Raw genomic sequence first — 13,957 nt, forward strand, 5'->3', positions numbered from 1 at the left:
ATTTCCTGACTCGTGATTCGTCCGATGAGCCGCCGCCGCCGGGTGTCAGCGGTCCCGGGCGTCCAGGCGGTGGGGACGCGCTAGGTTTGTCCCTGGCCTCCCCCCTGCCCCGTACACGTGCGCTGCCGGGAGCCGAAGACCGGTGCCCGCCGCCAGAAGAAGCCTTGTCAGGTACGTTGAGTGCTTTTGTATTTTAACGCCCCTCCAGGGGAACTGAGCTTTGAGGAAGTAAAACTGAAGGAACAATATTTTTATGTTGACTCTGACTCCATCTTATCTCTGATCTCCTCCAAGCCGTCTCTGGGTAGTTGGATAGAAGCTAGGAGCCCGACCTCAGGAGCTGGTGGGCATCAGCTGGCTGAAAATAGGAATTTTTTGTTTTTTTTCTTTTTAAGGTGCTGGAAAACACAGGTTTGTCAAAACAGCCACTTGACCAGGCGGTGTGTAAGCCGCCTTCGGGGAGGGTTTCTCGGGCAGGGCGGAACCGTGAGACGAGGCGCGTGTCTGGATGTGTCCCTGCGCATCGGCGTCCGCAGGGGCAGGGGCTGGGTCCAGCAGATTTCTCCCCCCGCGGGAAGCTCCGGAGGCCTGGATGGGATTTCTCTTCCTATCTCGCAGGGGTTGGGGGTACGCGGCAGGCGAGCGGGGCAGGCAGTGCCGCCGCGGGGTGCTTGTCTGGGCAGGCAGGACAGGAGCCGTTGGCATCACCCGGTGTAGAAACCCTGTGAAGGGCATGCCAGGGAGTCCAGGTCAGGGATGTCATCACCGTTCTGCCTCCCTTACCAAACCGGATTTGTCACTAAGGGGTCAAGCACGGCTCCAGCTCTGAGCCCTCGGCTCCCAGCGTGCGTGCCGTGTCGCTCCGACTTCCCGGTCCCAGCTGAGCGGGATGAAGCTGCTGGCTGCCATCACCTTCCTGGCCACGCTTGGGGTGGCACTGGGACACCCCGACCCCGCGCTGGACTGGCACTGGCAGCTCTGGAAGAAAACCCACGGCAAGGAGTACCGCCATGAGGTAGGGGCGTCTTGGGGGGCGGAGGTGGCTTGGGTGCTGATGCGGTGGGTGCTGCTCCGGCATCCAGCGGGGAGAAGAGCTGACAGCGCTCCGAAGCACTGCTGCTTCCCAGGGGTGGTTTGGCAGGGGCTCCCGACAGCCTTTCCTGGGATAAAGTGGGGTGAAATGGCTGCAGGGGCTGTTGCTACACCGCGAGGCTGCGTTTGGTTTCAGAAAGAGGAAGGGGACCGGCGCGCGACGTGGGAGAGGAACCTGAGGCTGGTGACGCTGCATAACCTGGAGCACTCGCTGGGGCTGCACTCCTACGAGCTGGGCATGAACCACCTGGGAGACATGGTAGGTGCCGGCCGTGCTGCTGAGAAGGGGCTTGTCTTTGTCTTCAATTACCTGCAAGGTTGATTGAACGAGGAATATAAGTGCGTCCGGGGTGGAAAAACTCCCAACAACCCTTCTCAGCCCATCCTCTTCTTGTGGACTCCAGCAGCCCTGGAGAAACTGCTCAGACATTCCTGTGCTCAGCCTACTGGCATGAGGCAATCTGGTGTGAGGAAATAACTCCTTCTTAAGCAGCATTTGGGGTGCGCAGACCTGGTCCTGGTCATTACATATATTTGCAAATCATCCCTCCTCGATGCCCCAAGGTTGTAGTGTTGTTTAATGAAGCACACCAGCTTCTAGGGATTCTTCGTGCTGGGGTTAAGCTTTGTGTTTTCTTTTTCTTGCCCTTTCCAATGAACAGCTAGAAATTAAATGTAAAAAATAAAAAGCCAAGGACTCCACAAATCTGCTAGCTCTTGCAGCTCAGACTGTTCAAGGGAAATCCTCCTACACCTCCAACACACCCAGAGCAGGGCTCACCAGAGACAAGGAGATCATGAGCCAGTGCTTTCTTTTCCCACCAGACCAGCGAGGAAGTGGCGGCTTTGTTAACTGGGCTGAACGTTGCTCCTCGGCCAAACCGGACCTCCACGTACCGACCGCAGCCTGGCAGCAAGGTCCCGGACACGGTGGACTGGAGGGAGAAGGGATGCGTCACGGATGTGAAGAACCAGGTGCGAAGCTCTCTTTGGGCCTCCCCACGTCTCGGTCCCGTGCTCGGTCTGAGCATCTCGGGGGCTTTTGCAGGGCGCCTGTGGGTCGTGCTGGGCGTTCAGCGCCGTGGGAGCCCTCGAAGCCCAGGTGAAGCTGAAGACGGGGAAGCTGGTGTCTCTGAGCGCCCAGAACCTCGTTGACTGCTCCATGATGTACGGGAACAAAGGCTGCAGTGGAGGTTTCATGACCAATGCTTTCCAGTACATCATCGACAACCAAGGGATTGACTCGGACGCGTCCTACCCCTACACGGCTCAGGTAGGCGCCAGAGCTGGGCAGCACGTGAAACCTGCAGAAAAACACATGAGCACGGAAGCAACGTGGCCATTCGTTCTGCTCTCCGTGTAGCCACCCTCCTCCCCCTCTCCCACTGAATTCCCTCTGTCTTGGTTTCTACCAGTCTCACGTCATCTTTCAGCCTTTGCAGCTGATCCTTTCAGACCTGGGGAAGGGACCTTTAGACTTTTTTTTTTCCCTCACAGGTGAGTGACTGGACGGGGAGCCAGAATTTCTACATGTTTATTTCTGTCCTACATAAATTATTAGGCAACGTACTACACGGAAGGGGAAAATGGGACAGGAGCCCTGGGCCCTGTTCTCAGCTCTCCGTGTTATTCCATCTTCTATAGTTTTAAAATGGGATATTGATGTTTCTACCATTTCAGTGGGCAGAGGTTTCTGGTGAACGACGTTCATACGATTGTTTTTTTAAAAATTGCCTGTGACAGACGCTGTATGACTGCTGCAAGGTCATAAGGAAAGAGCCATAAGAAAATAAAGATCCTAATGCTGAGAGTCTCGATGGCCAGAGACAAAAGAGAGGCCCTGAAATGAGCTGGTGTCTTGAAAACAGGTCAAAGTAACAGCAGCTTCGTCCAAGAAAAGTGGAATATAAATCTTCAAACACGCATAGGGCAACTACCAAGATGAAAGACGCTGTTCTCTGCGTCCAGGGGGAGGATGAGAAGCCCTGGCCTTAATTCACAGTAGAAGAAATTTAGGTTAAACACGAGTCTTCAGATGGGAAGGATGAGGAAGCAAGGAGAGTTTCTGTAGGGAAGTGGTAGAAGTATTGTTACTGGAAGTTTGTAGAAACAAGGCAGAGAATTCTGTCGAAACGGTTTGGCTGCTCTTGGTGCGGGGAAGTGAGGTGGACAAGATGGTCTCTTCAGGTCCTTCCAGCCGCCTTTTCTGTAATCCTGTGCATAGAAAAATGGTGGCCAAAGAAAAGTGAAGAAGGGGGTAGCACAGGGTAAAAGAGGGCTGACAGAAAACACCTACCTGAAAGCCTTGAGATGTTCCTGGTGGATTCTTCACGCTCTTCTGCTCAACTCCTCCTTGTTCCCACCAGAACGGGACGTGTCAATACAATGCTTCCACACGAGCCGCCACTTGCTCCAAGTACGTTGAGCTCCCGCATGCCGACGAAGCAGCCCTGAAGGATGCCGTAGCCAACATCGGACCAGTCTCTGTCGCCATTGACGCCACCCAGCCCACCTTCTTCTTGTACAGGTCAGGTATGTCCTTTTACCCTGGAGATCTTCTTCGCAGTCTTCTGTGCCTTTCTGCACGTAAAGCTTATGAAATTTGGTGGAATTTGGCACATTGGGGCTTAATTCCTGGATGAAGGCATCGATATGACAAAACCTAAGGTAGCAGCGTTAGTGACTATGCTGAAGGTTGAATTCAGTCCCACTGACAACTCAAAGATGAGGTCTCGTGGTCTGATGACACGCTTCCACAATCCTTTTCTTCCAGGTGTGTATGATGACCCCCGGTGCACGCAGGAGGTGAATCACGGAGTGCTCGTGGTCGGCTACGGCACCCTAAATGAAAAGGATTACTGGCTTGTGAAAAACAGGTAGAGGCATGACCGTATATCACGGAACTCTTGTATCTATGTGCTCACTATCTGTAGGGATGGGCTTCTCCTAGGTGACCTCCCACTGCTCAAACTGACACCCGCACAACTTTATAACGACCAATATTTATACAGATGAGAGGGAGATGAGCTGAGTGCTTGTGCAATGGGGGTCGTTATAGAGTTGAACGTTGGTACTGGTCCTTAAACTGTTCCCTCGGGATTCGTGCTCAGCCATGCCAAAGCACCTTTATGTCATCCTAGCAGCGTGAAGGAACTTCAAATGCATTTAAAATACACTTACACTCACCTTAAGTTCCCTTTATGATGCTGAGTGTTGTCATAACTTAATACGGGATTAGAAATCCCATGAAGCAGTTAATGAACGCACTTCAATGCTGCGGTGCTGATAAAGCTGCCGCTTCGCTTACAAAGGAACTCAATTTTTCTCATGCCTGCCTGTTTGCTTCCTGTTCCAAAAGCTGGGGCGTGCGTTTTGGCGACGAGGGCTATATCCGCATGTTAAGAAACCACGCGAACCATTGCGGGATCGCCAGTTATGCCTCTTACCCGCTAATATAGACGGACCCCGTGCTTCAGAGAGGACTCCTGAGGCTGCGGTTCAACTACTGATGCTACGCTTGCATGGATCTACTGACTTCAAGAATCATTTTCTGGCTCTGTGGGCAAAGCCCTTCCATTGGATCAGCCTGTCTTACAGGCTGGGAGGGAGTCCTTTGCGCGGGAGGATTTTGGAATATGATTTACAGGCACCCAGTGACTTCTTTGGGGGAAAAAAGTGGGGTTTTTTCCTTCAGAGTAAACCTGCGATACCTACAGTTCTAATGGAGATCATGTTTTCCTCTCTCTGATTCAGCATTGACTACTGCTACAATGACACAGATGTAAGTTTCTCTCTGCGTGATGTTGATGAAATTGCAGAATTTCTTTGAAAAAAATAAAAGATCGGTTTCACTGTCCAAAAAGCCTGTATTTGGTGTCTGGAGGCAGGAATGGGTGGCAGAGGGAATTCCAGCTGGTACCTTCTCAGCTGGCAGTGCTCCCCCAAGCAGGGGCCTCTCACAACACCTCCCTGCAAACGATGTTTCTCTCCAAACGATGTCCGTGATTGGGGAGCGGAGGACACAGACCATCGCACCGCTGCCAGAAGCGCGGGGAGGGAAAGTAGCTGATACCCGGGGGTTCACATCGATGTACGTTCTCGTGATGATGATATTGAAATATAGATGCTGTCGCTGGCCCTTCAGCGCCATCGCGCCCACGCAACACAACCCCTCATCAAACCCGGTGCGTTCCCAACGGGGACGGTAAAACCAGTTCTGAAGGAAAAAGGTTTTCATGTTAAACCTTTTGGTTGAGCTTGCAAGTCCACCAACCCTTTTTCTTTAATTTTATGTATTTACTATAGGCTTTAAAAAATGTCTTGTACTTTGTTTCAGTGGAAAACTTCGAGAATCACTTTTCTACTTAGTTGGGCGCTGTGCTGGCCTGAGGTGCCGCTGCCACCTTGGGGGAGACGGGGGAATTGAACAAGTCTCCTCGCCTATCAAAATTACCCCATATTGGCCTTTGCAGTTGCGGTTGAGCGCTCCAGATAGGTTACCAGGGGGTTCTTAACCCTTTTGCCAAAGCATTGCTCACTCCTGAAACCCTATCGACTGAAGACATCTCCTCTCCAAGTGTGGAGATCTCTGTAGACCACCGAGCACCTACAGCTCCAGCTCTGTCCTTGGAAGGGGACCAAAACCCACCATATCTTCAGCAAAACCAGCAACCAGCGAAGAGCTGATGGGCCAAGACCCTCGTGCAATGAAGGACAAAACAGTATTTTGACTTAACACAAATGTACAAACTGGGGGGCTCTGGGAGGGTACTGGGGGCATGGGGAGGGTTCTCGCAGGTACTGGGTGGGTATAGGTGGCACTGGGAGGGTCTTGGGTTGCTCCTGGGGGGTCCTGAAGAGTTTTAGGGTGTACTTGGGTGCTCAGCGGGGTCACTGGGAGGTTCTGGGGTGGCCTTGGGAGCTCTGGGGTGTTCTGGAGGCTTGGGGGTGCTCTGAGGGGGCACTTGGAGGATATGGGAGGGCTCTGGGAGTGTACCGGGGATATTGGGAGGGTCTTGGGGGCTCTGGTGGGTACCGGGAGGGTCTTGGAGGATACTGAGGGGCTCTGGGAAGGTCCTGGCAGGGTCTGATGAGGCTGCTGGAGAAAGTTGGAGGGTCCTGGGCGGCTCTGTGATATACTAGGGGCTCTGGGAGGGTGCTGGGGGACTTTTGGGGGTCGTGGGGGTCTGGGAGGGTATTGGAGGCACTGGAAGGGTCCTGGAGGTTTGTGTGGGTACTGGTGGGTGCTGGGTGGGTCCCTCCTCAGCCCTTCTTTGCCTCACAGAGCACTCGTTTTGTCCTCTCTGCTAATTAGGACGCCTCTGTTCAGTCCCTGGCCCCATGAGAGCTGATGTTCTCGGCTCAGGTCCCATCACCAGCTCCTCTTTTCCTCCCCGAGCTTTCTTTTGTCTCTGTAACGGCCTTAGGACCCTCTGAGTTCCCTCACAAGTCATCCTCTGGCTTTCCTGGTGCCCCAGAGGACTCTGTGCCTTTTCTTCTCGCTGGGATCCCTGTTTTGGTCTTTGAGCCCCTCCAGAACTCTTAACCCAAGCCCAAAACAGAGCCCAGACCCAACACGGACCCCCAGCTATGGCTCCCACGTGAGCGTGGCCAGGACCGAAAGTTTTCGCACCCTTTATCAGCCCCACAAACACCGGGGCTCTGCCCTTTCTCCCTCAATCCCCCCCCCAAACCCAAACCTAACCCTTCAAAAGGGTTACCTGGACAGGCTGGAGAGCTGGGCCTCTGGGAACCTCATGGGGTTCAACAAGGACAAGGGCAAGGTCCTGCACCGGGGTCAGGGCAACCCCCGGTATCAGCACAGGCTGGGGGATGGAGGGATGGAGAGCAGCCCTGCCAAGAAGGACTTGGGGGTGCTGGGGGATGAAAAGCCGGCCACGAGCCGGCCATGTGCTCTGGCAGCCCAGAAAGCCAAGCATCTCCTGGGCTGCCTCACCCGCAGCGTGGCCAGCGGGGCGAGGGGGGGATTCTGCCCCTCTGCTCCGCTCTGGGGAGACCCCCCCGGAGCCCTGCGTCCAGCTCGGGGGTCCTCAGCACGGGAAGGACATGGAGCTGCGGGAGCGGGGCCAGGGGAGGCCACCGAAATGGGCAGAGGGTGGCCCAGCTCTGCTGTGGGGACAGGCTGAGAGCTGGGGGTGCTCAGCCTGGAGAGGAGGAGGCTGCGGGGAGACCTCACTGCCGCCTCTCAGTGCTTATAAGAAAGATGGGGACAGGCTTTTTAGCAGGGCCAGTAGCGACAGGACAAGGGGGGATGGTTTTAACTAAAAGAGGGTGGATTCAGACTGGACAGAAGGAAGAAATTTTTCACGCTGAGGGTGGTGAGACGCTGGCCCGGGTGCCCAGAGAGGCGGTGGGTGCCCCATCCCTGGACACATCCAAGGCCAGGCTGGAGGGGGCTCCGAGCAGCCCCGTCTGGGTGAAGATGGCCCTGCCATGGCAGGGGATGGACTGGGTGGCCTTCAAAGGCCCCTTCCATCCCCAAGCCGCCTGTGGTTCCATGAAAGGCCCCAGAAAAGCCTGGCAAAGATCCCAGGGCTCTCTGGAGGGCGGCAGGGCCCCTGGCAGGCCATGCTAAAGCAGTCTATTTTTTAATTAACGGTGGCGTTTGCAGGCCAACCCTGCGCGGAGTCCCTCGGTGGCTGAGAACTACATTTCCCAGCGTGCCTCGGGGGTGCGCACTTCCGGTCACCCGGGACTTCCGGTGGCCGTGCCGCGACTCGGTGTTCCGCGGGGTGGCGATGGGCGACGGCGGTGAGGGGCGGCCGGGGGTCTGTGGGGCAGGGAGCGGGGTCTGTGGGGCAGGGCAGGGCCGGGCCCATGGAGGGGAGAGCTGGGGGTCTGTGGGGCATTGGAGGACCCGGGGGGGGGGGAAGATGGGGCCCTGTGGGGCAGGGGAGAGCTGGGGGGTCTGTGGGGCATTGGAGGACCCATGAGGGGGAGCTGGGGCCCTGTGGGGCAGGGGAGAGCTGGGGGGTCTGTGGGGCATTGGAGGACCCGGGGGGGGGGGGAAGAGGGGGCCCTGTGGGGCAGGGGAGAGCTGGGGGGTCTGTGGGGCATTGGAGGACCCGGGGGTGGGGGGAAGATGGGGGTCTGTGGGGCAGGGGAGAGCTGGGGGGTCTGTGGGGCATTGGAGGACCCGGGGGTGGGGGAAGATGGGGGTCTGTGGGGCAGGGGAGAGCTGGGGGGTCTGTGGGGCATTGGAGGACCCATGAGGGGGAGCTGGGGCCCTGTGGGGCAGGGGAGAGCTGGGGGGTCTGTGGGGCATTGGAGGACCCGGGGGGGGGGGGAAGATGGGGCCCTGTGGGGCAGGGGAGAGCTGGGGGGTCTGTGGGGCGTTGGAGGACCCGGGGGTGGGGGGAAGATGGGGGTCTGTGGGGCAGGGGAGAGCTGGGGGGTCTGTGGGGCATTGGAGGACCCGGGGGGTGGGGGAAGATGGGGGTCTGTGGGGCAGGGGAGAGCTGGGGGGTCTGTGGGGCATTGGAGGACCCATGAGGGGGAGCTGGGGCCCTGTGGGGCGGGGGAGAGCGGGGGGGTCTGTGGGGCATTGGAGGACCCGTGGAGGGGGGAGCTGGGGCCCTGTGGGGCATTGGAGGACCCATAGAGAGGGGAGCTGGGGGGGTCTGTGGGGCAGGGGAGGGCTGTGATGGGTCTGGGGCAAGAGGGGGGGGTTCTGGAATAGAGCAGGTCCATGGAGCGGGAGCCTGGGAGGGGTCTGTGGGGGTGGCAGAGCTCCCTGGGGTGGGGTGGGGGTCTTGGGAGGGGGCTTTGCGGGGACGTGGGAGCCCAGGCAGGGACTGCTGCTGCTGCTGGAGCTCTGGGGGTGTCACTGAGCTGGGGGCAGCGCTGGTGCCCGGCCCCTGGGTCTCCTGCAGGCAGCAGTCGGTGAAACCAGGGGGTTCCTTGGTCTGCAGGGAGCCCTTCGGGCTGCGTGGGTGCGTAGGAGCAGCCTGGGGTGGAAATGCTGGTGTGAAAACTGTGGCAGGGGAATACTGAGGGGAAAGAAGGGTCCACTGGCAGAGCAAGAGGGGGCTCTGACACCTCGGGGTGTACAGGTAGCGGAGATAATGGCAGTGGGGTCCCCTCGTCCTCTCTGTGAGGCAGCTGCAGAGCTGCTGGGCTGAGGGAAATGGGGAGACGTGGCCTGAAGCGGGGAGTTCTGGGGAGAGGAAGGCCACGGGCGGGAGCTGGTGGTACCGCGGTGGCTGGGGGAGGAGCTGCTGCATTCTGAGAAGAACAGGGAATTTGATGGGGAGAAGAACCAGCGCTGTTTTGTCAGAGGTGGCACAGGCCGTGGTGGAAAGCTGCCATCCTTCGCCCTGCCGCTTTGGTGATAGCAGAGATACCTGTTGGGGCTTTGAAAAGGGAGACAGCCATCTTCTCTCCTGCCATGCCTGCCACCCTAAGCTGTTGCTGTGCCGGTACCTGTACACTTTCCAGCAAGAACGTAAGTATCTGAGGGGCAGCTGCAGACCTGTGTGGTGCCGGGGCCGTTTCTCCCTGCTCTGTGATATCCCTTATCGATATTGCTGCCAAGTACACAGCTCTTTGTGTCCTGCTGCATGTGAAGGCCCGAATTGTCTCATTTAGTTGTCCTATTTGCATTCTCCTTGCAAGAAAATAATCAGTGATACTCCATTTTCTTTTTGCTTCCAGATGAGGCTCCTGATTCTCGCTGTGTTTGCCCTTCTGCACGGCCTGCTGTGAGGAAGGGGCCAGGCTCCGGGCCTGCGGGTTGCTGTTAAGCAGATATGCTGTGGAGGACTGGGCTCTGCAGTGCGTCACCTGCAGCGCTGGCGCCAGGTAAGCCTTGTCTCGTACTCACCGGGAGCAGATCTTCCTGCGTGAGTCTGTCTGCAGGGTTTGAGACTGTTTCTACGCTCCGTGGTGTGCTGTTCTCTTTGCTCCCCCGAAGTCTGAGCTCACCACCGCTGCTTGAAGGTCCGACCCTGCGATCTGCCTTTTCCTTCCCGTTCCTTTGTCCCTGCTTTCGCTGTTCCCTGCTTTCACCTTGTGGCTGCTCTGGCTGCCTGGCGCAGTTCCTCGTGTTTCATCTTGTGATGTTCCCCTCCCCATGCACGCAGACGCTCTTTCTTGGCTTTGTGAGCTTTCCTGATATCCGGTTTCCTGACTTTTTTCAGCTTCGCCTTCCTCTTTCTGCAGTCTCCTCAGAATGCACCTTGACTCTCCTCCCTGTCTCGGTGCCTTTTTATGTTTCAAACCTCAGTTCTTCCAGCTGTTAATTGTCCGTACGGAGCTGCCGTCTCCCTATGGCTCAGTCCCTCAGTGAGCAGAATACCAAATCTGAGACTTTCCTCCTGTATCCCCTTCCTTGTTGAGTTTAGTGCTGCCTTAAATATGGAGCTGCCGGATGATTCTTTACCCTCAGAGAATTTTGGCATCGTCCCTGGGCTGTTCAGTGCGCGGTGGCTCCAGATCGCTCGGTATCTTCCCATGGTTTGGAACGTCTCTCCTCCCAGCGCTCGTTCTTACCCCTAAGTGTCCTGCAGCTCTGCTCTCCTCGTTCCTCGTTGCTGAGATTCCAGCGTGCCGGACCCTGGCAGGGCGCTGTGGGGAAGGAGGAGCGGCTGCATCCGCCTTGGGTGGGTCGGGATGTCTGTAACTACGGAGGACTGGGATCTGTTGGCAGGACTGACTTTGCTGCCTGGTTCGATTCTCTTCTTTACCCATCTCCTTACTTTCCTTCCTTTGATGAAATGCAACTATTTTCCTTAAGTTACAGATCTCGGAGTGAGCGATGTGTCCCACGCTGCGATTCTGCGGCCTCCTGAAGCTGGTTACTTCAGCGTCACCTCCGCTACCATCGCCTGCCTGGCGCAGGAGGGTGGACAGGCGACGGTGAGTGATTTGGTTTGACTGTTGGTGCAATTGTAGCCCCTGTTGGACTTTGGATACGCCTGACTGTGCTCGTTAAGCTTGTTTGGAGGTGATGCGTGCCCCTACACTCATACTGCACGTGCTCTGTTGCAGGAAGGAAAGGCGGCAAATACCATCCTCCTCCTCCCCGTTTTTAGGTTGGTTCCATGAGTGCTCCTGGGCAGGGAGAATCCTGGCTCAGCGTGAGTTTGAGAGGAGGTTCTCCCCTCGCTTTGTAAGTATCTTTCAATTAATCATGGAAATGACACTGCAGCGATCGTGCAACCCAGCACAGCGCCCGTTTGTGGCGCGTTGGGTTTGCGCTACGGTCACCTGAAGAACTCCAGCGCGGGTTGTGGTTCACCTGTGTCGCTTGTCCAGAAGAAAATCTCACAGGAAGAGCAGTTTCCCTCCCGGCTGCCTCCGCGAAGGAGCTGGCCCTGTGGGATCTGGGCCAGACACTTAGGGGCGGAAGATCTGATGGTTGTAACTCCGCTCTGTGGGATTTTGTTTTTCTGAATTCTTTCTACGAATTTCTCCTTCCAGCTGGGCTGGGCAGCTGTCGGCGTGATGGCCCTGCCCTCCACCGGGCTGCTGCTGCTGCGGGGCTTGAGCAAGAGAAAATACGACATCCCCAAGACCAAAACGAAGTGAGCAAAGCCAAATGCCACCAGCACCCCAGAGCTCAGCAGAGAGCAAACATTAGCCCACGCAGAACCGCGGGTGTCTTTGGATCAGCCACAGCCTGCAAAAGCCCTGCCTGGGCTGCGCTTCAGCCCTGCCGCTTCAGGGGCAGCGGTGTGTTGCCTTCTCCTGTAAAAAAAAAAGAAAAAAAACAGGGAAAAGGCCGCAGCCAAACCCCCGCCTGCGTATTCAGAGCAGAGTCCCCTTGCGCGGTTGCAGATAAACGCCGGCGGAGCTGCGACGCGAACGCGTTAACGCCCAGCGGCGCTGATTTGTGGGGGTGCAGCTCTGCAGCGTTTCTCTGCTGCCTGCCAGACGCCGTCCAGCCGAGGGGACCTCTGCCTGCTGCCGTCGTCTCGAACCCTGTAAATCCGGGGGGCTCCGGCTGCGGGTGCTGCCTGCCTTGCCGAAACGCCTCGGGAAGGAGCTCTGCCTGGTGCCGATAGCAAGCCCCTTTTGAGCCGAGGCTTTAGGGCTCCCTCTTTGCTGGGTGGGGCACGGGAAGCCCCGCTGTGTTTCAGCGAGCAGTTCGTTGCTGCACGTGTCCGGTCGTTTGAGGTTTGGGGTTTTTTTTCCCGGTGGTTCTGTTGAGGTGTGTTGAGGAACTGAAGGCTTTGTAATAAAACAAACATCACAAAAGCAGCCTGCTTTTCTTTTACCAGGAGGTCCTGGAGGCACCTGGCTGCCTGCAAACGCGACCGAAGGGCATAGGCAGGAAAATAAATCAGTACGTTACTCCCTCAGTGAAACAAGTGGAAGAACAAGAGCAGAGGGAACACGTGGGGAGCAGAAATCGCTTCGCCAGGTTCGTTCCTCTCTTCTCCGAGGGGCTGGTGCCGCCCCGAGCGCTCGTATAAGGTTTCGCTTCGCCGCCATAAATAAATCATGCCGTGGCTGGCTGTCGGTCACGGATTTGTGCTTTTTCTCTGGAGGAGGTAGTGGCACAGCGATGACTCGGCTCGGGGGACCTACGCGTGGTGAGAGGTGGTTGACTGGGGCGAGGGCTCCGTGGCGGCTCGTGGCTCCAGCCGCGCCGGGCTCCCGTGGCACCAAACAGCCCGGTCCGGCCGCGCGTTGGACCCTGCTCACCAGGACGGTGGTGGCAGCCAAGAATTTCGTGTTGGTGGAGAGAAATCCCGGGCCGTGCCGGAGCGAACACTGTGCCTTTGTTACCAGAACAATGTTTCCAAGCCGGGATTCCTCACCCCCTCGCCCCAACCTTCGCTGCCACCGGTTGCACCCTTTGTTTTGCCCGGCGAGCGTTGCAAGCGGCAGGATTAGGGAGACAGTCGCCGTTTGATGCTCGAGAAGCTCCCTGAAGGGCGCAGGGGCTTTGTGCTGCCGGGTCTGACTGGCGCAGCCCGCTCGGATGCGCCCGGCAGCGGAGATTTCCTCGCCAGGCTGAGGTACGGCTGCTCCCGCTGCGGAACGGTTCCTGCCTGTCCGGGCAGCGCCCTGGGGATCCGCAGGCAGAAAAGGGTGGTGGTAACTGGTGCCCGTTAGCAGCAGCGCTCTGGTGTGGGCTTCTGAGGGCAGGCTGGGGCGGTTTTGATGGGAGACTGGTGTCAAGAGGAGTTGTGTGTCGTATCTTTAATAGCAGCGCTCCTCTTTGAGCCTCGGATTGCGCTAGCGCTGGAAACGCCAGTTACGGACGCGTCTGATACTGGTGGGTTATGGTGGAGCTTCAGAGCTGGAGCTGTCGGCCGTCCCCATGGCGTTAGGCAGGGTGAGAGCCCTGGGGGCACCCGTGCCTGGTTCTCCTGCGCCCCGGCACCCTGGTGACAAGGGGCCGGTTCCAGAAACCCCTCGGAAACGTCGATGGCGTTTTGGTGTCAGCTCCTTGCCTGCGGAGCCTCCGGTGCTGGAAAACCGGGAGCCGAAATGGCTGCTGAGCCCCCGTGCAGCCCCAAAACCAGCGCGTGAGCTGGGGAAGGGCTTGTTCCCTCGTCCCGAGCCCGGGATGGTGGTCCGACTAAATCCCGAAGGCTTCGAACAAAACCTTTGGAGCTTGTCCGCAGCCTGGCCGCTGCGGTTTCCCTCCCCGTGGGGCAGGGCAGGGCCGGGCCCAGCCGAGGAGCGGTGCCAGCTCCGGACCTGGGCGCTGCAGGGAGGTGTCACCTCCTGGCACCGCTCTCCGAAAGCTGCCCAAAGGTCCCCGCTGCCACCTCTTTATTTAAAACAAACACTTCCCTCGCGGGCTAAATCCCTGAGGAATATCGAGCGGAGAGACGGTGCCACGGGCTGGGAGATCGGGGACGTGCCTGCGGCGGCGCAGCCCGGCCCATGC

At 57.6% G+C, this 13,957-nt stretch overlaps 2 protein-coding genes across 10 annotated transcripts; both read left to right on the forward strand.

Moving 5' to 3' along the window:
- The first annotated feature begins 16 nt into the window (after window positions 1-16).
- Window positions 17-4,954, forward strand: LOC104014434 (cathepsin S). Of its 2 annotated transcripts, none has more exons than XM_087772003.1 (8): window positions 17-171; window positions 805-1,015; window positions 1,229-1,351; window positions 1,918-2,067; window positions 2,141-2,365; window positions 3,459-3,624; window positions 3,866-3,968; window positions 4,451-4,954. In XM_087772003.1, exons 2-8 carry the CDS (start codon window positions 890-892, stop codon window positions 4,548-4,550), a joined length of 993 nt encoding a protein of 330 aa, XP_087628129.1. In that variant the 5' UTR covers window positions 17-171; window positions 805-889; the 3' UTR covers window positions 4,551-4,954. The 2 variants fall into 2 exon arrangements, with proteins under 2 accessions (XP_087628129.1, XP_009465359.2); XM_009467084.2 differs by having other exon boundaries at window positions 25-171; window positions 845-1,015.
- Window positions 4,955-7,801: 2,847 nt separating this feature from the next.
- Window positions 7,802-11,672, forward strand: LOC148053812 (translocon-associated protein subunit beta-like). Of its 8 annotated transcripts, none has more exons than XM_087772025.1 (7): window positions 7,802-7,863; window positions 9,389-9,556; window positions 9,766-9,912; window positions 10,455-10,712; window positions 10,847-10,968; window positions 11,101-11,221; window positions 11,533-11,672. In XM_087772025.1, the coding sequence occupies exons 5-7, from the start codon at window positions 10,868-10,870 to the stop codon at window positions 11,638-11,640; spliced, it is 330 nt and encodes a 109-aa protein (XP_087628151.1). In that variant the 5' UTR covers window positions 7,802-7,863; window positions 9,389-9,556; window positions 9,766-9,912; window positions 10,455-10,712; window positions 10,847-10,867; the 3' UTR covers window positions 11,641-11,672. The 8 variants fall into 8 exon arrangements, 5 of the variants coding, with proteins under 5 accessions (XP_087628151.1, XP_087628153.1, XP_087628150.1 ...); XM_087772027.1 differs by having other exon boundaries at window positions 10,853-10,968; XR_015707817.1 differs by lacking the exon at window positions 10,455-10,712 and having other exon boundaries at window positions 11,145-11,221.
- Window positions 11,673-13,957: the final 2,285 nt, after the last annotated feature.

This window comes from Nipponia nippon, unplaced genomic scaffold (genome assembly GCF_047370975.1).
Source record: "Nipponia nippon isolate SJK-2023a ecotype South Korea unplaced genomic scaffold, ASM4737097v1 scaffold_36, whole genome shotgun sequence".
NCBI lineage: Eukaryota > Metazoa > Chordata > Aves > Pelecaniformes > Threskiornithidae > Nipponia > Nipponia nippon.